This window comes from Scyliorhinus canicula, chromosome 7, assembly GCF_902713615.1.
Source record: "Scyliorhinus canicula chromosome 7, sScyCan1.1, whole genome shotgun sequence".
In the NCBI taxonomy this organism is placed as follows: Eukaryota; Metazoa; Chordata; class Chondrichthyes; order Carcharhiniformes; family Scyliorhinidae; genus Scyliorhinus; species Scyliorhinus canicula.
The window spans coordinates 119706622-119729992 of record NC_052152.1 but is presented as its reverse complement, the minus strand read 5'-3'; the positions used below and the strand labels follow the sequence as shown (position 1 = coordinate 119729992).

General features: G+C 46.3%; 1 protein-coding gene across 4 annotated transcripts in view; it reads right to left on the bottom strand.

The window, feature by feature from the left end:
- The window catches only part of tmco3 (transmembrane and coiled-coil domains 3), a 71359-nt gene that overhangs the window by 41284 nt on the left and 6704 nt on the right, over window positions 1-23371 (bottom strand). For all 4 annotated transcript variants that reach the window (XR_005461331.1, XM_038802796.1, XM_038802795.1 and 1 more), the window contains 4 exons: window positions 15747-15938; window positions 10305-10433; window positions 7718-7810; window positions 974-1160 (listed from right to left, as the gene is read on the bottom strand). Coding sequence is in view for 3 of the 4 variants with exons in the window: in XM_038802796.1 (XP_038658724.1) it covers window positions 974-1160; window positions 7718-7810; window positions 10305-10433; window positions 15747-15938 (601 nt within the window). In the remaining variant the exon portion in view is untranslated. The remainder of the gene's footprint in view (window positions 1-973; window positions 1161-7717; window positions 7811-10304; window positions 10434-15746; window positions 15939-23371) is intronic.

Sequence of the window (23371 nt, the reverse complement as noted above, 5' to 3'; positions counted from 1 at the left end):
TGCCAAAAGCAAAATAGGACATAGAAATATGTTGGAACATATTGGTTGCCAGAGATCAGTCAAACTTGATGACATTAGCATTTGTGTGTTCCTGGCTTCAACCGCAACAAAGTCTTGCCTCTTTGAGTTTTTTCTGAAAGCATCATCAAGTCACTGGTTCAAACAACAGCTTGGCCCAATTACATTGTCAGAGCTCAATCGCTGTATTCCGATAAGGGTCTCTCTGAGGTCCAGCAGGTAGTTCTCAACTCCCACTCGAAAGAGATTAAAACTGAAGACTGGAAAAGGAGATCATTGGTAGGCAAGTCTTCAGAATGATTTCATTGCCTCGTTGGTTCCAATCATGTAGGCAGGGTCAAATCTCCACATGTCAAAGATGCTAATTAGTTGCAAGTAGATTTGTATCTTCCTAACAATGGCAGTTACATCTGCCTGTCTGGCATTGCAGATATCCTCATTCACTATCTATCGGAGGTTCAGGGGCTTTATCCAGACACAGCAGAACCCAGGTAGGTTCCTGCCACAAACAAAGAGTATGCCAATGGTACAGAGAAACGTCAGGCACTGCTGCTGTATCCAAAGAGGTGCCAAGGGTCCTTAAACAGGTGGAAGAGTCCCCAGAAACAAAAGCCCACAGTTAGTAAGCCTGTTGGGCCAGAATGGAGTGAGAAATGGCCCACTGGATCCTGTCCTTCCATTTGGGGAAATCAGGGCTATTACTGCCACAAACCCAGCCTGTCCAGCACCAGAGGAAGTGTGACAATGGATAGGTGGCATACTGGGCTCCATTTCCTCCCAACATCACATGTGGCAACTATATTGGGCATAACCGACCCATCTTGTCAGAGTGTCTCTCTGCTCCTCTTCCAGCTCCCACCCAGCATCTCTCACTCCTCAACTTGAAGGGTGATTCAATTGACAAATACACAGCCATCCTACATTTATATGGCCCACTGCTTCCTTTAACATTTACCTTCTTTTTCTCCTCTGGCACCAAGTGCCAGGAATCTGGATACTAAAGGAGTACTTGATAGAGACAAACATGTAGAAATAAAGATAATTTGTGTTGGCCTGATATTCAACAGTTGTCCCCAGAATAATCCAAATACAACCATCAGGAATGTCATATAACTGGTTCCTTGCAAGGAAATCTTCCAGACCTAAGGGCAGTGAAATGTAAAACAGTGTACTTTGAATTAATATTCAAAAATATTAAGCATTAATGTTATAATATTCTTTTTACTCTTAGTATAATTAAAGACCAAAATGCATTAAAGAATGTAATTCCAAATTCAAACTGTACAAGACATAGATCTTTCCTAATCAGAAGATGACCTGTTTTGCATTGATGACAGCACAGGCACAACACGAGTGAGGTAAAGGTTCAGTAAATTGAGACAAGTGCTAAGATGAAATGAAAATCGCATATTATCACGAGTAGGCTTCAATGAAGTTACTGTGAAAAGCCCCTAGTCGCCACATTCCGGCGCCTGTCCAGGGAGGCTGGTACGGGAATCGAACCGTGCTGCTGGCCTGCTTTAAAAGCCAGCGATTTCGCCGAGTGAGCTATATCCAGCTTTGATTTCAAGAGGCTGAAGCTTGCAGAAGGAAGGAATCACTGAAATACATGAAGAGTTCCACAAATTTGGTGCTCCTCCTCTGTATGCTTGCTATGGAATCACAAATTCACAGAAAAATACAGTGCAGAAAAGGCCCTTCGGCCTATTGAGTCTGCACTGCCATATGAAAGGCACCTGATCTGCCAATCCTAATCCCATTTGCCAGCCCTTGACCCATAGCCTCGAATGTGATGACGTGCCAAATGAATTGAAGACTCAAGCGAAATGTAAAAATGATAAGCAAAGCGATGTTCCGGCTGTCTAGGTTAAACAAAAAGAGGAAGGTTCAGAGAACCACTAACTACAGTAGCAGCAAACAGAAATTGGGAAGAGGAGAAACTATGCTAGATGCCAGAATGTTCATCTATCCTACAAGAGATTTTTCTTGAATCCAGTCAAGTTTGCAAATAAAAAGAGTTGGAAGAGCCTCCTAGGCAGGAGCAATATTATCATCTTGGCCACATATCAGCTTATAGAGTTCAAATATGTTGAGAAAAAATTTAATTTAATAACCTAACCCTTTGAAGCTATTTCTATGCATCAGGAAATAGTCTACCTGGCAGATAATTGGATTTTGGGTACTTTTCCCATTCACTACAATCTTCTAATGCGAGTACAGTCTTCCAACATTTGCTAAAAAATTGCACAGATGTCTCAGCATTTTTTCTTGCCATTTGACTATCTATCGGATTAAGATAGTAGCTGTGCACATTCTCTTAGAGGAGGGACATAATGCAAATAATGAAGGCAGAGGAGGGGATTTAGAGAGTTTTTTATATGTGTGGAAGGAGTTAATGGGCCAACAGTGAATTACCTCAGTACATCAGATGGATTATTTGAGAGCAGGTACAGATTTAAGGTGAGTTTGAAAGAAAACTCTGAACAAAATGAAAATGTTAATGATTTTAGCAAGGATAGCATTTTTTTAAAATAAAAATGACCATGCCAATGATCTGTGGCTGAATGACAATTTATTAACTAATGGATGGCCAGAAAACACATGGTTTTAACTGAAGCTATTACTTGCATTCTTCCAGAGCTCAGTATACACTGGTAGTTAACAACAAACTGGGGGCTGGGAGTCAGAATGCCAGGAGAGTTTGAAAACCATCCAGGTGACACGCATTCTGTGGTCCATTAACACAGTTTGCTGGTATGTTTTTTAAAGAAACTGATGCTTTGATCCCTTCAGCCTTTGAATCAGCAGAGCCAGATATCATCAGCATACGTATGAAAGCTGACCATACCGTCAAGGCAAATCATGCAGATGGTGAACAGGCAACCAGGTGGGTCGGAGAGGAGTGTGACTCATCTAAGATGAGGGAAATGCATTTGGCATAGTCTACTTGGATTTCAGCAAGGCTTTTGATAAGGTCCCACATGGGAGACTGATAGCGAAGGTAAAAGCCCATGGGATCCAAAGAAATTTGCAAATTCGGCTCACAATTGGCTGATTGGCAGAAAGCAGAGGGTGATTGTCAAGGGGTGTTTTTCTGGCTGGAAGCCTATGTCAGTGGAGTCACAGAGGCCATGGAGCTTTACAGCACGGAAATGGGCCCTTCGGCCCAACTTGTCCATGCCACACAGTTTTTACCACTAAGCAAGTTCCAATTGCCCACATTTGGCCCATATCCCTCTATACCCATCTTACCCATATAACTATCTAAATGCTTTTTAAAAGTCAAAAAATTGTACCCGCCTCGGCTACTGCCTCTGGCAACTTGTTCCAGACACTCACCACCCTGTGTGTGAAAAGATTGCCCCTCTGGACCATTGTGCATCTCTCCCCTCAAACTTATGCCCTCTAGTTTTAGACTCCCCTACCTTTGGGAAAATATGTTGACTATCTGCTTTAACTATGCCCCTCATTATTTGATAGACTTCTATAAGATCACCCCGCCTCTTACGCTCCAGGGAAAAACGTCCCAGTCTATCCAGTCTCTCCTTATAACTCAAACCATCAAGTCCCGGTAGCATCCTAGTAAATCTTTTCTGCACTCTCTCATAGGTTAATAATATCCTTTCTATAATAGGGTGACCAGAATTGTTTACAGTATTCCAAGTATGGCCGTACTAATGTCTTGTACAACTTCAACAAGACATCCCACATCCTGTATTCAACGCCCTGAGCAACGAAACGAAGCATGCTGAATGCCTTCTTCACCACCCTGCCCATCTTGCTGTTTGTGGTTTATACAAATGATTTAGATATGAATGTAGGAGGGTTGATCTGTAAGTTTGCGGATGATATGAAAATTGGCGGAGTGGTAAATAATGAGGAGGATAGCCTTCGATTACAGGATATAGATGGGCTGATCAGTGCAAATGGCATTAAGTCCAAATAAGTGTTAGGTGATGCACTTGAGCAGGACTAACAAGGCAAAGGAACAACATGATAAATGGCAGGTCCCTGGGAAGCACTGAGGATCACAGGGAACTTGGTGTGCATGTACATCTGTCCCTTAAGGTAGCAGAGTAGGAGGATACAGTGGTTAAGAAGGCAAATGGTATACTTGCCTTTATTAGCCGAGGCATAGAGTTTAAGAGTAGGGAGGTATTGCTGGAACTGTATAAAATGTTGGTTAAGCCACAACTAGAGTATTGTGTGCAGTTTTGGAATACACATTATATGAGGGATGTGATAGCACTTGAAGGGTCCAGAGGCGATTTACCAGGATGTTGCCTGGGCTGTAGAAATTTAGTTATGAAGAGAGATTGGATAGACTTGGATTGGAGCAGAGGAGACTGAGGGAGAATATAATTCAGATGTATAAAATTATGAGGGGCCTAGGTAGAGTAGACAGGAAGAAACTTTTCTCCTTGGTGGAGGGATTTAAGGTAAGGGCAGGAGGTTTTGAAGGGATGCGAGGAAAAAAGGTTTTTACCCAGAGGGTGGTGGGATTGTGGAACTCTCTGCCTAAAAGGGAGGTGGAGGCAGAGATCCTCATATCGTTTAAGAAGTATTTAGATGTGAACTTGCGATCCTAAGGCATGCGATTTGCAGTTTTGGTCTCCTAGTTTGAGGAAGGTCATTCTTGCTATTGAGGGTGCCCAGCGAAGGTTCACCAGACTAATTCCCAGGATGACAGGACTGACATATAAAGAAAGACTGGATCAACTAGACTTGTACTCACTGGAGTTTAGAAGAATGAGAGGGGTCTCATAGAAACATATAAAATCCTGATGGGACTGGACAGGCTCGATGCAGGAAGAATGTTCCCGATGTTGGCACGTCCAGAGCTAGGGGTCACAGCCTAAGAATAAGGGGTAAGCCATTCAGGGCTGAGATGAGGAAGAACTTAATCTCTTAGGGAATTGTGAACTGGCGGAATTCTCTACCACAGAAAGCTGGTGGGGCCAGTTCATTGGATATATTCAAGAAGGAGCTGGATGTGGCCCTGCGGCTAAAAGGATCAAGGAGTTTGTAGAGAAAGCGGAAGTGGGATATTCAATTTGCATAATCAGCCATGATTTTATGGGTGCAGGCTCGAAGGACCGAATAGCCTACTCCTGCTCCTATTTTCTATGCTTCTCAGACTATGGGCCAAGTGCTTGGAAATGGGATTAGACCCATGGTGGTCACACAGACGTGATGGGCCGAAGGTCCGTTTCTGTGCTGTATGACTAAGACTGGGGCAAATAGATAACGACTTTATATCCTAAGGTTTTCGCCACTTGCAAGGTACAAGTTAGGAGTTCTCTTCACTAGCCTAGATAGTTGAAAACAAGACTCAAGAAGCTTGACGCCATTCAAGAGAAAGCAACCTATTCGATCAGGTGGATATTCATCACCCTAAATATTCACTCACTCCTCCTCCCAGTGTGCTGCGGCTACAATGTCAACCACCCACAGGATAGAAAGCCAATGCTTCTTCAACAACACCCTCCCAAACTCATGATATTAATCACCAAGAAGGAAAAGAATAGCACGTGGACGGGAACATCTCTTCTATGTTCTTCACTAAAGTCATGTGCCATCATATATATTGCTGTCGCTGCATTATCACTATATTAAAATTCTGGAACATTAACATCAATTCAAGTGTACCTTCACCAAACAGACTGCAGTGGCTACTGAGCATTTTAGAGATAGGCTGTGTGGAGTAAGAAGAGGTTAAATGCGGAAGATAGTGAACTTAAATTTTTTGAGAGGCTTTGCAATATCCAACTGGCTGAATGGTTTAAGGCACTGTATTCATGCTACTGCCTCTTCTGGAGAGATAGAGCCAAACAGACATTAGTTGTTGCTGCTGAGATTATTAGCCAATGTAGGTTTGTAAGAAAAGCTTTGAAAGCAAGACTCTGTCTGGGACAGGGATACATGCAGTAGAATTTTGGACAGGTCAAAGTTTGATGATGAAGGCTGGAAGAACAGCAAAAGGAATGAGATGAGAACTGTGCATCATACACTGGGTGAAATCATCATCATCTTGATAGTGTCACAAGTACGCTTACATTAACACTGCAATTAAGTTACTGGGAAAAGCCCCTAGTCACCACATTCCAGCGTCTGTTCGGGTACACTGAGGGAGAATTCAGAATGTCCAATTCACCTAACAAGCACATTTTGCGGACTTGTGGAAGGAAACCGGAGCACCCGGAGCAAACCCACACAGACACTGGGAGAACGTGCAGACTCCGCACAGGCAGTGACCCAAGCAGGGAATCTAACCTGGCACCCTGGAACTGTGCCACAGTGTGAAAGGGCTGAATGAGAGTCTGTGGATTTGCATGGAAATTAGAACAGATTGTATGACATGCAGCCAAGCCAGTCTCAGTTGGCATTTATCTAATGATAGTCCTGTTCCCACATGCCCACTCTCGTCCTAGAACCCGTTATCCTTTTCCTTCAACCATCAATCGAACCCGATTCTTAATTGTTAATATAGTCTCTGCTTCAATCAGTAACTTAGGTAGTATATGAGAGAGGAAGAATTCAGGGTTGCTTTGAATCTTTACAATTAGTAACAACTCTGGTAATTAAGAGGGTGGTTGAGTTATGCTGATCAAATGGCAAGTGCATTTGAGCTGAGAGTTGAGGATTTGGCACTACAGAGGTGACTGTTACACTTCAAGTGACAGGCCAGGGGGATGGGGTGAAGAAAGATGTACATGGGACTGGGGCATTTACAGTAACTACTGGAATAGAGTTGACAACTTGTGCCATGGGTGATGCAAAGTAGGATGTCAAATTTGAGTTAGAGTTGTAATGCCTGAGGCAGTAAAGTAATGGGTGCTTTGGAGGAGAATAGCACAATGGTCGATTCATGGAGCAGTTATTAAGCAAATAATAATAATTAATAGTAATCACTAGGAGGGCAGAGGCAATGCTACAAGGATACTCTGAAAGCCTCCCTAAAAAAATGCAACATCCCCATCGACACATGGGAATCGGTTGACTTAGAATTCACAAACCGGAGAAAAAGCATCGACGGAGGCGCCAATCACCTCAAGCATCGTAGGGTGGAGCATGTGGAGGTCAAGCGTAAACTGCAGAAAGACAGCGCAGAATCCAGAGTGTCCCATCCGCCCACCTCATCAAACACCACCTGCCAAACCTGCGGCAGTGTCTGCAGATCCAGGATTGGAGTATTCAACCACCGCAGAACACACCTCCCCGGAGTAGAAGCAAGTCATCCTCGACTCTGAGGGACTGCCCAAGAAGAAGAAGCAGATTTAAGGAAATAGGATATAAAGAAACAGAGAATGGCAAGGTGAAATAAGGAGGGAGTGAATAGAAGCAAAATAATTGGGCTGTGGAATGAGCCATAATGTGCAAGCAGTAAAGTTCTAGCAAGCAGAGCTAGAAAGAGTACCAATGGCAAAGATGCAATAGAGAGTGACACGAAACAACAGTAAAAACTCAGGTACAAAATAATAGTCAACCTCACTGAGAGGTTTCACAAAAAAGGAGTCACTCTGCAGCTAGTCGCAAGTCAGGAAGTGGAGTTAGATGAACATCAAAGGTTATGAATTCTAGAGACAATTGAATCCAGGTTTTAGCATTGTTTGGGATGGGGTGAAAAATCGCTTAAATTAATTTTCAGACTTTTTCAATCAAATCAAGAATCTTTGAACAGCAAATGAAGAGTTAATACCTTTCTGAGTCTATCGGGAGAAAACTCCAGTCCAACAACAAACAGAGTGAAGAACACACCGAACTCACCAAGTGTCTCCACTTGCACGATAGACTGTGGAAAAATGTGGTATAACATGAACATCCTCTACAATCAGAGCAAGAAATATTACAAAGCATTTACAGCACTGTAAAGTTCACTCAGTCCATCAGATCCTTATTTATCCTGAGCCTCCTCCCAGCTTTCATTTAACCATATTAACATATCCTTCTATTCTTTTCTCCCTCAAATATTTATCTGGCTTCCCCTTCAATGCAGTCATGCTCTCCAACTCAGCCATGTCATATGGTACAAGTTCCACATTCTAACGACTCTGGGTAAAGAAGTTCCTCCTAAACTACAAAATGAATGTATGAGTAACTACCTTCTATTTATGGTCTTGAATTCTGGACTTATTCACAAGTGGTCTTCTGAATGTTTACTCCTTAAAATCTCTATCAGGTCAACGCTCAGCCTTCTCCTTTTTTAACCAAAGTCACAAAACTCAAATGAACATGACAAAGTTGAACTTTCCTCCAAGCCCTTCTTGACCTGTTTGCACTGCGGCCACATCCATCCTCCTCCAACATCTCTCCACCATCATCCAGCTGGGTGGGACTGCTCTCAACCAATTCCATTTTTATTTTTTAATCATAGCCAGAGAATCACTGGCAATGGCTCCACTTCCTGCTCCCGCACCATTAGTGTCCTTCAAGGCTCGAGCCTCCTTCTATTTCGCATGCATGTGTGGCGCCTCGGGACGTTATCCGAAAGCACAAGCAAAAGTTTTCACATGCGCGATGATGACACCCACCACCTCTCTCGACTTCTCCACTGCTGTAAATGCTTAGATTGTTTATTCGGCATCTAGTACTGAGTAGACTTTTCCTCCAGTTCAATATTGGGAAGACTAATACCATTGTTTCTCATATCCATTCCAATTTTCACTCCCTACTTCGACCTCACCCTTTTCCCTGGCAATAATCTGAGTGTAAACCAGCCTATTTGGAATTACACCATACAAGACATGGGATGGGGCAACTGGGGCAGCAGGGTAGCATGGTGGTTAGCATAAATGCTTCACAGCTCCAGGGTCCCAGGTTCGATTCCCGGCTGGGTCACTGTCTGTGTGGAGTCTGCACGTCCTCCCCCTGTGTGCGTGGGTTTCCTCCGGGTGCTCCGGTTTCCTCCCACAGTCCAAAGATGTGCGGGTTAGGTGGATTGGCCATGCTAAATTGCCCGTAGTGTCCTAATGAAAGTAAGGTTAAGGGGGGGTTATTGGGTTACGGGTATAGGGTGGATACGTGGGTTTGTGTAGGGTGATCATGGCTCGGCACAACATTGAGGGCCGAAGGGCCTGTTCTGTGCTGTACTGTTCTATGTTCTATGTTCTAAGTATAGTGAGGGGGCTTTTGGAACATCATTCCTGTGCTAGCACTGGTTCTCTGACTGGAGATCTTCACTCTCACCCCATTCTTCTGCTCTTCCTCCCTATCCTTCCTTTTCTAATACTTATCAGTTTAATTGGTGATATAATCTCGGTTAGCCTTGACCGGACCCAACTCAGGTCGCCAAGTTAGCATGTCTTGATGTGCCAGAGATTATAACATCAAGTCATATATAGATCAATTCATTAGCAAATCCATTGGTGTAAATTGCATGTTAACCAGCTGTATCGTATTGGACTGCTTGCAAAGCAAGGTACAGCATTACAATGCTATTCATGGTCAGTGAGTAGTGAAGCATTTGGCCACTCAGTTTCAGCCAGGGAAGGGACAAAAGCAACAAGAATATCTCAACTTCAACCAGTTAGACCATGGTGCAAAAGAACAAGGGACAGGCAAACAATAACTTGTAATTATATAACACTTAATTTAGCAAAATATGCGAGCCCTCACAGGAGCATTGTCAAACAAAATTCACACCAGATAAGGAGATACTAGGGCAGTTGGCAAAAAGCTTTGTAAAAAGGGGCAAGTGTGAAGAAACATCTTAAAGAGGAAAGAGACATTGATTTAGGGAGGGAATTCCAGAGCTTAGCACTTGGGCATCTGAAGGCATAGCCAACAATGCGGGAATGAAAAAAAATCATGGCCATAATTAGAGGAGTACAGATAGCTCCGAGGGTCGTAGGACATTACAGACATAGAAATGGGCAAGACCATCAGACATTTAAAAACCAGGATTAAACTAGGCAGTCCTAGTAACAGACTGGATATGTAATTGGAAACTCACTTCGGGGTCAAGGTATAATACCAAGGTAGGGACTGCTAGGTATCCACGACTAAAAATGCACTGTGTCATATAATGGGAGATGCAGTTGGCATGGTTACAAATCTCACCACCAGAACTGTATAGCAGCACCGTAAAAAACTATATTATTCAACTTGAGCTGGCACAATAGCTCACCAAATGCTCTGCCGTTTCTTTTATGAGATCTGCACATTCTTCACATTATAATATTGACAGCTGTAATCTTGATGGATATGTTATACCACTCTCCAGCTTGTTCAAAGACAACTTCAGCTGGGAACGGTGCCCTACTGTATGATCCAAGTAGAATTCATACCTTGATGCGGTTAAGTCCTGAAGGACCTAAGAGGACTCCACAAACGATATAACCAAACATTGTCGGAAGCCCCATTACAGTACAAATCCAGCCACAAGGCAGAGATATCACCACGATAGAAATTATATCCTGAAAATAAATTACACAATTTCATGAATTTCACAAAAATAGTTCACTTTTAACTGAGATGGGCTGCCAAAATGGTCTACATGCCCTATCAGGCTAATTTGAAAACTCGTATAATGTCATGAAAAACAGACTACAGTTTCCCAAATTACCAATGGGCACGTTGAACATTTTCTTTTGAAAATATTTTATTCAGGCATTTTCACATATACAAAAAGAACAAATTAATTCAATAAACAAGAAACAACCACACCTCGCATCCTGCCTTCCCCATTTTAAACCACCTACCCCCCAACCTTCCGCTCTCCCAAACTCGCTGACCCCTCAAACCTCCTTAAAGAAAACAATAAATTGCTTCCACCTCAAGGTGAACCCCTCTGCTGACCCTCTCAAAGCGAACTTGTCCTTCTCCAGCCTCAGGAATTCTGCCAAGTCGCTGACCCACTCCCGCTTTCGGCGGCTCAGAGTCCCGTCACCCTAGCAAAATTCTGTCTCCGGGCTATCAGGGAGGCAACAGTCCAAACATCGGCCTCTCTCACCCCCTGGACTCCCAGGTCTTCCGACGCCCCAAATATCGCCACCTCTCGACTCGGAACCACCCCCTTACGCAACAGCTCGGACATCACGCCCGATAGCCCCTGCCAAAACTCCGTCAATCTTGGACACGCCCAGAACACGTGGACGTGATTTATGTTGAACATTTTAAGCAAGACCTGTGCTTTTTTTAAAGAAATACAAGAGAAGACACTGATCAAAAGATGGCGCATACTGTCAAGGAATCCCTTCTGGAAAATTCCTATGCGGATTGTATGAGCAGACATCCTGGGAGGACATGGGATTTCACACCTGAAGAGGTGTCAAGGTCGACTTCAATCCTGAATGAAAAGGTATGGAAAATACAGAAGGCTGGTCTTATTCTGGATTTGCAAGGACAATGGAGATTGTTTACTTCATCTCATCAGACATGCACAAATACCCATCTCCTGATTTATTTCTCATTGTGTAAAACATTCTAGGATGAATGCAAGACATGACTATTTCCCTTCACGGGAATACAGAGGGAAAATGGGTTAAAAACTGTCCCATGACCAGTGAATGGGAGAAGCAGAAGAAGAACAACAAGCCACCTCACTCTATCTCCTTTGCTGGAGACAGGTTGTCCAGCAGGCACAAGCAGAAAGAAACAGGTCAACCTCTTTGGTTATCTCCACAGAAAGGAGCAGTTATCACTCCCTCTGGGGACAAATCAACCAGTGCCTCAAACAGACTGCAAAGTACAGGCCTACCCAAATCACCCAATGTCAAGGACCGATTTGTATATATTTTTTAAGCTCTTATTTGGATTCTTAACATTTCCATTCTGACTCTTTGTACAAGTGCTACGCCTTTATTCTTTTAGCTTGGATTTTCGGAACTTACTCTTTCTTTGAATCAAGAAAGACTGGTTAAATTGGCTTCTTATAAAACGTAGACATATTTGGATAGGGAAAAGGCATCCACGGGGAAATGATTTTAAATAAATCTTTGTGGCGACGATGATGTAGAAAGCCGCACATTTGGGAGCTCCTGTTTCAAACAGACTTTTCGGCTCTTTTTAGAACCCAAAATGGAAATTTTTAGACGTCACCCGGTGGGAGAAGGTGTCCTGATCGACTTTTCCCGCAGTTCATGACTCGAACTCAGGAGTGGAAAGGGGGAAAAAACGGCAGCAGCTCCCCAGAAAAAAACGGGGGAAGGAATCCAAGATGGCGGCCGGCGGAGCTCCAGAGGAGTGGAAGCAGTGGGCCCTGGAGCAACAAGCTGCTCTCCTGCGCTGTTTTGTAGACTTCAAGGCTGAGGTACTGAGCTCTCTGCAGGAAACGAACAAAAGGCTCTCGGAGATTCAGACGACCCAGGGTGCTGCCATCAAGGAGTTGCAGACGCAGGCCGCTGAACGAGAGGAGGAGGCCGGGATCCTCGTGAGTAAGGTGGAGGGACACGAGGCGCTCCACAAGAAGTGGCAGGTCCGCTTCGAGGAGCTTGATCACCGCATGAGGCGGAAAAATCTGCAGATCTTGGGCCTTGCGAAGGGGCTGGAGGGGTCGGACCTGACAACCTACGTGGCTGCGATGCTGAACTCGCTAGTGGGGGCCGGGTCTTTCCATCTGCCCTTGGAGCTGGAGGGAGCACACAGAGTACTGGCCAGGAGCCTTAAGGAGAATGAACCCCCGCGTGCGGTGCTGGTGAGGTTCCACCGGTTCAGTGATCGGGAGTGTGTGCTGCGCTGGGCCAAGAGGGTGAAGAGCAGCAACTGGGAGAATGGGGTAGTACGGATCTACCCGGATTGGAGTGCGGAGGTGGCTAAGCGGCGGTCTGGGTTTAATCGGACAAAAGAGGTGCTCTACAAGAAGAAGATTAAGTTCGGAATGTTGCAGCCTGCGCGCCTGTGGGTAACTTATTTTGATTCCCCGGAGGAGGCGTGGGCCTTCGTGCGGACGGAGAAACTGGACTTGAACTAGGGGTTGGGGGTTGCGGGGTCGGTTGTAATACTTTATTGCTGGATTCTGCTGTTGCTGTGTTCTCTTTTTCTGTACATTTACAATTTTGATAGTTATTTATGGGGGTGTTGTTCTGTTATGTTTTTTGCTGTGGGGCATTGTTTGAGTTTTGTATCTTGCGGGGAGGGTTGGGGGGGTTTGTTGTATTCTATGTCGGGTTGGGGGGATGGAGTGGGGCTGGTATTTGGGAGCTGCGTCAGAAGGGTGTGGTGGGGCAGTGCGAAAGCTCGGGCTTTCCTCTGGTTTCCCGCGCTGCGGGGCTGGGCGGTGGAGACGATGACGGGGGGAGGCGGGGCCTTAACTGGTTCTTCCCCACGCTGGAGCGGTGCCTGGAGGAGGGATAGGTTGGGGGATGATCCCACTTTGGGAGGGGTCGGGTTATTGGCGGGAGTTTCCGGGGTCAGCAGAAGTTAGCTGACCCACGGAAGTACAATGGAGGACGGTCCGCGGCTATGAGGGTTCCTAGCCTGGAGGGGGGGGGGGGGGGGGGGGGGGGAATACCGGGTTGCTGCTGGCAGGGTCAGGAAGGAGCTGGTGGGGGCCGGGGGAACAGAGGTGAGGTGTTGTCGCTGTGGGGACTGGGTCGGGCAGGGGGTGCTGGCCTGGGGCGGGCAGTCGACGGGCTATGGCTAGTCGACGGGGGAGGGGGGGGCGGGACACCCTCTGGTCCGGTTGGTCACCTGGAATGCGAGAGGATTGAATGGGCCGGTGAAGCGGTCGAGTGTACTTGCTCATCTGAGGGGGCTAAAGGCAGATGTGGCAATGCTTCAGGAGACCCACCTGAAGGTGGCGGACCAGGTCCGTCTGAGGAAGGGATGGGTGGGGCAGGTTTTCCACTCTGGGTTGGATGTGAAGAACCGGGGACTTCAATACGGTGTTGGATCCTTCACTGGATCGGTCCAGCTCTAGGACGGGTAGGAGGCCGGCGGCGGCCAAGGTACTGAGAGGGTTTATGGACCAGATGGGTGGGGTGGATCCATGGAGATTTGTGAGGCCGAGGGCACGGGAGCACTCTTTCTTCTCCCACGTACATAGGGTCTACTCTCGGATAGACTTCTTCGTGGTGAGTAGGGGACTGATTCCGAGAGTGGAGGAGGCCGAGTATTCGGCCATTGCAATCTCCGACCATGCTCCGCATTGGATGGAGTTGGAGATGGGGGAGGTGCGGGACCAGCGCCCGTTGTGGCGGTTGGATGTGGGGTTGTTGGCGGAGGAGCAGGTGTGTAGGAGGGTCCGGGCAAGTATTGAGGGGTACCTCGAGGTGAATGATACAGGGGAGATTCAGGTGGGGGTGGTCTGGGAAGCCCTGAAAGCAGTGATTCGTGGGGAGCTGATATTCATCCGGGCACACAGGGAGAGGAGCGAGAGGAGTGAAAGGGATAGACTGGTGGGAAGGATGCTGGAGGTAGACAGGAGGTACGCAGAGGCACCAGAGAAGGGACTGTTGGGGGAGAGGCGCTGCCTGCAGGCTAAATTTGATTTGCTGACCACTAGAAAGGCGGAGGCACAGTGGAGGAAGGCACAAGGGGCAGTGCATGAACATGGTGAAAAGGCGAGTAGGATGCTGGCTCATCAGCTCCGCAAGCGGGATGCGGCTAAGGAAATTGCTGGAGTGAGAGACAAGAGTGGGAATGTGGTGCGGAAGGGGGTAGAGGTGAATGAGGTCTTCAAGGACTTTTACGGGAAACTGTACTAGTCGGAGCCAACGGGGGAAGAGGATAATGGGGTAAAACTGAGCAAAAAAGGGGTACAGAAATTCTGCCAATCTGACTTGAAGACTGTTAAACATAGTGACGGATTACACTGCAGTCAGACGCTAAGCTAACAAATAAAAACATCCTTCTGAATTAGAATTGCATTGATTCTTCATATTCATAGAATCCCTACAGCGGAAGCCATTCGACACATCAAGTCTGCAATGACCCTCCGAAAGAATATCCTACCCAGGCCAGCGCCCCACCCTATCCCCGTAATCCCACCTAACGTTTTGGACACCAAGGGCAATTTAGCATGACCAATCCACCTAACCTGCACATCTTTAGACTGTGGGAGGAAACAGGAGCACCCTGAGGAAGCCCATGGGGAGAATGTGAAAACTCAACACAGTCACCCAAAGTGGGAATCGACTCCAGGTCCCGGATGCTGTGAGGCAGCAGTGCTAACTCCTGTGCCGTCATGCCATCTCTTCCAATTTATGTAGGATCCACAAATTAATATTTTGCTTTTAATTTCCTCCTCTATATTAGAAACATAAACAAAGAAGGCCAATACAGAACCTTGGATGATCCCACTGGCAAACTATCAGAGGACAATCTAAATAATGTTTATTAAAGAAATGTGGGTGGTTTTGTGTCGCAACCTCAATGATGACCTCAAACCAACAAGTATTCAAGCTAACACCTGAAAAATAATGAAATAGATAGAATTGATGGAAATAGTTTTAGAATTCGTCTGGTTCAGGAAGTTGATGTCTCAGTTTCACAAGAAATGGATAAAAGTCTGCCCCTCCAGCAGTCATTGGTTATCTGATTAGTGAATGCCAAAGTCGACTTATCATCTGAAGCACTGCTGGTTAATAGCAATAGAGCTCCAAATTATTTCAATAAAGCATTTGTCCTGGGCCTCAATACAGTTCTATCCAAATGCTATAACAGGTAGGTTTATTCTTCCATCAGGACTTGGTTCTCTCCAATCCACCTCACAATCAAGAAAGGCATTCAGCAAATCAGAACAAAAAAAGAGCCCTAGTTGCAATGATAAAAACATTGGCCCCAATTACCTTTATAAAATGAATATCAGCTCGAGGGATGGTCGAGTCCCGAGGTTTGGTCAATATATACTGGTTGTTCTGAGAGTCAATGAGCATGCTCAGCCCCAAACCACCCTCTACGTTATGCACGGAAAGGTTGTGCTTATAGTCTTCCTCATCCTCTTCAACTCTGATAACTGCTTCAACATTTCCACCACGGACCTGAAAAATAAAATTACTGTCATTCCACACTGTGGTAGACCAATTGATGCTAATTATCACATTTGGGCCAGATACATTCAGCTCAGTCCCAATTCAATAGCTATTCATTGTCACAATTGATTGCCAGAATCAATGCAAGTGCCCAGAGAGATTCCAGTAGAAGATGCTGCAACACTCATTGCTGAGACGTTTGTAAACAAAGCAGATTCCAGTTTCCACCAATCACAATTTTCAATATATTTTGTTTCAAACAGTTACATTAACAAACCTTAATCAATTTGCAACAGGTTACAAATAGTTTGAAAAAGAAAATCCCCTGTTTCCCGCCTCCCCAAATTAAGCCCCTATTCCTCCCATCTACCACTAAGCATCCCCTTCCCCTACCCTTTGGCGACGAAAGTTTATTTAACCAGTGATAGAAAGTGCTGCCACCTTACAAAGAACAGTTCTTCTGCCCCAGAGTGCGTATTTCATTTTCTCTAACTGCAAGAATTCGACCAGATCTCCCAGCCATGCTGAACTCTGGTGGCACCGCCGATGCCCAACTCAATAAGACGTGTCGCCTTGCAATCAGCGTGGCGAAGGCCACCACGTCAGCCCCCCATAAATGTCTCCAATGTTCCTCCTGAAAGCGTTCTTTCGTAGGCTGGACAGATGAATTTGGGACTTTGTGAGAGCAGGTACAACTCGGAGAATCGTTTTGCAAAGAGGCACAAGGTGCGGGTTAGCACTCCCAAACCTAAAATTTAGGGCGGTACAGTGGCTAGCACTGCTGCCTCACAGCTCCAGGGTCCCAGGTTCAATTCCGGCCTCGGGTAACTGTGTGAAGTTTGCACTTTCTCTGTGTCTGTGTGTTTTTCCTCTGGGTGCTCCGGTTTCCTCCCACAGTCCAAAGATGTGCAGGTTAGGTGGATTGGCCATGCCAAATTGCCCCTTAGTGTCCAAAAGGGTAGGTTGGGTTACAGGCGTAGGGTGGAGGCATGGGCTTAAGGAGGGTGCTCTTTCTAAGGGCCAGGGCAGACTCAATAGGCCGAATGGCCTCTTTCTGCACTGTAAATTCTATGATTCTATGAAACCTATTATAGTAAGTTTCAGCTAAATCGCTGGCTTTTAAAGCAGACCAAGGCAGGCCAGCAGCTAAGATCCAGCTAAGAAGGTTGTGCAGTGCTGGTCCGAGGAGACAGAAAAGCTCTTACGTGACTGCTTAGAGACAGTGGACTGGTCCATATTTAAGAACTCAGCGACCAACTTAAATGAGTATGCCACCACCGTCACAGACTTCATCAGCAATTGTGTGGACGACTGCGTGCCAAAGAAAGCAGTACGTATGTTCCCCAACCGGAAACCATGGCTCAATCACGAGATTGACTCCCTACTGAAGGACAGATCTGAGGCGTTCAAGGCAGACGACCCTGACCTATACAAGAAATCCAGGTACGACCTCCGCAAAGCCATCCGAGATGCCAAGAGAGAATATCAAACCAAGCTAGAATCACAGACAGACTCCCGGTGGTTGTGGCAAGGACTAAACAACATAACGGACTACAAAGCGAAGCCGAGCAGTATCTCTGGCAGCAGCGCACCCCTCCCCGATGAACTCAATGCATTCTATGCTCGGTTTGAGCAGGTAACCAACAATCTGCTGTCGAGTGCCCCAGCAGCCCATAATTCACCCATATCCACCATCACAGCTTCCGAAGTCAGATCGGCCTTCCTGAAAGTGAACCCTCGGAAGGCGATGGGCCCGGACGGCATCCCTGGTCGTGCACTCAGAGCCTTAGCAGACCAGCTGGCAGAGGTATTCGCAGACATCTTTAACCTGTTCCTACTCCACTCCGAGGTCACCACCTGCTTCAAGAAGACCAACATCATACCGGTACCAAAGAAGAATCAGGCAACATGCCTCAATGACAACCGTCCGGTGGCCCTGACTTCAGTCGTAATAGAACATAGAATTTACAGTGCCGAAGGAGGCCATTCGGCCCATCGAGTCTGCACTGGCTCTTGGAAAGAGCATCCGACCCAAGGTCAACACCTCCACCCTATCCCCATAACCCAGTAACCCCACCCAACACTAAGGGCAATTTTGGACACTAAGGGCAATTGAGCATGGCCATTCCACCTAACCTGCACATCTTTGGACTGTGGGAGGAAACCGGAGCACCCAGACGAAACCCACGCACACACGGGGAGGATGTGTAGACTCCGCACAGACAGTGACCCAAGCCGGAATCGAACCTGGGACCCTGGAGCTGTGAAGCGATTGTACTATCCACAATGCACATCACCTCCATACTCCCAGAACGCCTTAATCCACTGCAATTCGCATACCGTTGCAACCGGTCCACATCAGCCATTTCCCTGGCCCTACACTCATCCCTAGAGCGTCTCAAAAACAAGGACTCCTACATCAGACTCCTATTTATTGACTACAGCTCCGCCTTCAACACCATAATCCCAGCCAAGCTCATATCAAAGCTCCAATTCCATCTACAAGTTTGCTGACGATACGACCATAGTGGATCGGATCTCGAATAATGACGAGTCCGAATACAGGAGGGAGATAGAGAACCTAGTGGAGTGGTGTAGCGACAACAATCTCCCTCAATGCCAGAAAAGCTAAAGAGCTGGTCATTGACTTCAGGAAGCAAAGTACTGTGCACACCCCTGTCAGCATCAACGGGGCCGAGGTGGAGATGGTGAGCAGTTTCAAATTCCAAGGGGTGCACATCTCCAAAAATCTGTCCTGGGCCACCCACGTCAATGCTACCACCAAGAAAGCACAACAGCGCCTATACTTCCTCAGGAAACTAAGAAAATTCGGCATGTCCACATTAACCCGTTACAACTTTTACAGATGAACCATAGAAAGCATCCTATCTGGCTGCATCACAGCCTGGTATGGCAACTGCTCGGCCCAGGACCGCAAGAAACTACAGAGAGTCGTGAACATCGCCCAGTCCATCACACAAACCTACCTCCCATCCATTGACTCCATCTACACCTCCCGCTGCCTGGGGAAAGCAGGCAGCATAATCAAAGATCCCTACCACCCGGCTTACTCACTCTTCCAACTTCTTCCATCGGGCAGAAGATACAGAAGTCTGAGAACACGCACGAACAGACTCAAAAACAGCTTCCTCCCCACTGTCACCAGACTCCTAAATGACCCTCTTATGGACTGACATCATTAACACTACATCCTGTATGCTTCATCCGATGCCAGAGCTTATGTAGTTACATTGTATATCTTGTGTTGCCCTATTATATATTTTCTTTTTTTCCCTTTTCTTCCCATGTACTATGATGATCTGTTGAACTGCTCGCAGAAAAATACTTTTCACTGTACCTCGGTACACGTGACAATAAACAAATCCAATCCAATAGTACTACTGGACAGCAAGCATAGAGATGAGGCATTGGTGGGGCAGCAGAGGGTGGGGGAGTGGGGGGGAAGAAAGAGATCATCAGAGTGGGTTTGGGTGAAGGAGGTCTCCTGTGTGAGATCGGGTTTGAGGGCCTTGGCGGTGGCCCAAAGCCCGTTCTCACGTGACAGATATACTAGGAATCCCATGGTTACACCTTTGCTCAGAATATGGAACCAACTGAAGCGGCACTTTGGGCGAAGAGGCATGTCGACACTGGTCCCATTATGTAGGCATCATCGTTTTTTTGCCAGGAAAGATGGATGCAATGTACGTTAGGTGATTCAAGGAAGGAGTAGAATGGTTGAGAGGCCTATTTATTTAAGGAAGGTTTGGGAAAGTGGAAGAATTACATGGGAAATTTGAGTTGCCTAGGGGCAGCAAATTTACATACATTCAGTCCGGAACTTTGCATGCAAAGAACTACCCTTCTTTCCTCATCTGCCAGCACAGACACTACTGGAGAAGTTGCTAACTCAGGACAAGCTGGGGGAAGAGGAATATTGGAAACATTTATGGGTGGCAACTGGGAACTGATATGGTGCCAATTGAAGAAATAAGGAAGAGGTGGCAGGAGGAGTTGGGAATTGAGCTTTGGGATAGAATCCACAGTGCAGAAGGAGGCCACCAGGCCCACCAAGTCTGCTCCAGCCCGCGGAAAGAGCACCACCCAGCCCCACGCCTTCACCCAATCCTGCAACCCCACCCTGCCCTTTTGGACACTAGGGCAATTTATCATGGCCAATCCACTTAACCTGCACGTCTTTGGACTGCGGGAGGAAATCAGAGCACCCGGAGGAAACCCACGCAGACACGGGGAGAACGTGCAGACTCCGCGCAGACAGTGACCCAAGCCGGGAATCGAACCTGGGACCCTGGAGCTCTGAAGCAACTGTGCTAACCACTGTGCTACCGTGCCGCCCATCAGGAGGGCGGTCTGGAGAGAGATCATACACTGAATTAATCACAATTTTCAACTTGTTCTGATAACCAGTTCAACAATATTATAATAATAATAATCTTTATTATCACAAGTAGGCTTACATTAACACTACAATGAAGTTACTGTGAAAAGCCCCTAGTCGCCACACTCTGGCATTACATCGATTACATAGAATTTACAGTGCAGAAGGAGGCCATTCAGCCCATCGAGTCTGCACCGGCTCTGGAATGAGCACCCTACCCAAGGACAACACCTCCACCCTATCCCCATAACCCAGTAACCCCACCCAACACTAAGGGCAATTTTGGACACGAAGGCCAATTTATCATGGCCAATCCACCTAACCTGCACATCTTTGGACTGTGGGAGGAAACCGGAGCACCCGGAGGAAACTCACGCACACACGGGGAGGATGTGCAGACTCCGCACAGTCAGTGACCCAAGCCGGAATCGAACCTGGAACCCTGGAGCTGTGAAGCGATTGTGCTATCCACAATGCTACCGTGCCGCCAAATATTGGATGTGTAGTGAAATATGATGGTTGTTGTTTAACCATTTGTTTTTCCTCTATGTATTTTTTAATCTGGAAAGTTGTGGCTGGAACAAAAACTTCTTGCCAAGTCGAAAATTAGGATATAACTTTACAAGCACCATAAGAGTGACAGTGAACATGAACTTAATTTCACTGTCCAATATAGTCTGAAGAAAGGGGCAGCATCAATTCAGAGAGTTTCCACCTACAGCGTTAGAAACACATCAACACTGGGATATTCTGGGCATTGAGTGTCTGTCCTAGGACATAGTCGCAATTCAAGATGTACTTAAGATTTGAGTCACTTACTAGACTCAATTAGCTGAGATAATGTACAACTCTCTGCAGAGTACCTTCTCATAGTTAAGATGCGACCAAAGTTTAAAGAACCCCATCTAACCTCGCAATGGCAGAACCACCTACAACCTTCATATCAGAGCATCCCACTGGACGTTTATCCGATATTCAGAGCTGACACTCCATGTTCCTTCCCGAGGCTATTGGGGTTGGGGTTTGAACCCAACCCATCTGACCAAGATAAGAATACTGACAGGATACCAGTGGTGACTCTTATCTAGAGCTGCTGGTATTTTAACACCATAACTTGTCAGCACTTTCAGAATCAGAAGCAGGAATACCAGCACTCAGCAGATGGCTCTCTCTGAGATAGAATAGCGTGTAGCGCACATGCTACATAGAAGATAGAACAGTACATCACAGAACAGGCCCGTCGATGTTGTGCCGAGCTTTGTCCGAAACCAAGATCAAACTATCCCACTCCGTCGTTCTGGTGTGCTCCATGTGCCTCTCCAATAACCTCTTGAAAGTTCCTAAAGTGTCCGACTCCACTATCACAGCAGGCAGTCCATTCCACACCCGAACCAGTCTCTGAGTAAAGAACCTACCTCCGATATCCCTCCTACATCTCCCACCCTGAATCTTATAGTTTCCCCCCTTGTAACAGCTACATCCACCCAAGGAAATAGTCTCTGAACATCCACTCTATCTATCCCCCTCATCATCTTATAAACCTCTATTAAGTCGCCTCTCATTCTCCTTCGTTCCAATGAGAAAAGCCCTAGCTCCCTCAACCTTTCCTCATAAGACCTACTCTTCAATCCAGGCAGCATCCTGGTAAATCTCCTTTGCACCCTTTCCAATGCTTCCATATCCTTCCTATAATGAGGTGACCAGAACTGCACACAATACTCCAGGGGCTGTTTAGCACAGGGCTAAATCACTGGCTTTGAAAGCAGACCAAGGCAGGCCAGCAGCACGGTTCGATTCCCATATCAGCCTCCCCGAACAGGGGCCGGAATTTGGCAACTAGGGGCTTTTCACAGTAACTTCATTTGAAGCCTACTTGCGACAATAAGCGATTTTCAAATGTCGTCTCACCATGGTCCTGTACAGTTGCAGCATAACCCCACAGCTCTTAAACTCAAGCCCCCTGTTAATAAACGCGAACACACTATAGGCCTTCTTCACGACTCTATCCACTTGAGTGGCAACCTTCAGAGATCTGTGGACATGAACCCCAAGATCTCTCTGTTCCTCCACATTCCTCAGAACCCTGCCGTTGACCCTGTAATCCGCATTCAAATTTTTTCTACCAAAATGAATCACCTCACACTTATCAGGGTTAAACTCCATCTGCCATTTTTTGGCCCAGCTCTGCATCCTATCAATGTCTCTTTGCAGCCTACAACAGCCCTCCACCTCATCCACTACTCCACCAATCTTGGTGTCATCAGCAAATTTACTAACCCACCCTTCAGCCCCCTCCTCCAAGTCATTGATAAAAATCACAAATAGCAGATGACCCAGTACTGATCCCTGTGGTACACCGCTGGTAACTGGTCTCCAGTCTGAAAATTTACTTATCCAATTGGCCAAATTTCCCTCTATCCCACACCTCCTTACTTTCTTCATGAGCCGACCATGAGGAACCCTATCAATGCCTTACTGAAATCAACGTATACAACATCAACTGCTCTACCTTCATCTACACACTTGTATACCTCCTCAAAGAATTCAATCAAATGTGAGGCAAGACTTACCCTTCACGAATCCGTGTTGACTATTCCAGATTAAGCTGCATCTTTCCAAATGGTCATTAATCCTATCCCTCAGGACCCGTTCCATTAACTTACCAACCACCAAAGTAAGACGAACCGGCCTATAATTACCAGGGTCATTCCTATTCCCTTTCTTGAACAGAGGAACAACTTTCGCCACTCTCCAGTCCTCTGGCACTATCCCCGTGGCGTGGACAGTGAGGACCCAAAGGTCAAAGCCAAAGGCTCTACAATCTCATCCCTTGCCTCCCAAAGAATCCTAGGATCTATCCCATCTGGCTCAGGGGACTTGTCAACCCTCAGGTTTTTCAAAATTGCTAACACATCTGCCTTCAGAACATCTACCTCCTCCAGCCTACTCGCCTGTATCACACTCATCCTCAAAATCATAGCCCCTCTCCTTGGTGAACACTGAAGCAAAGTATTCATTCAACGCCTCTCCTATCTCTTCTGAC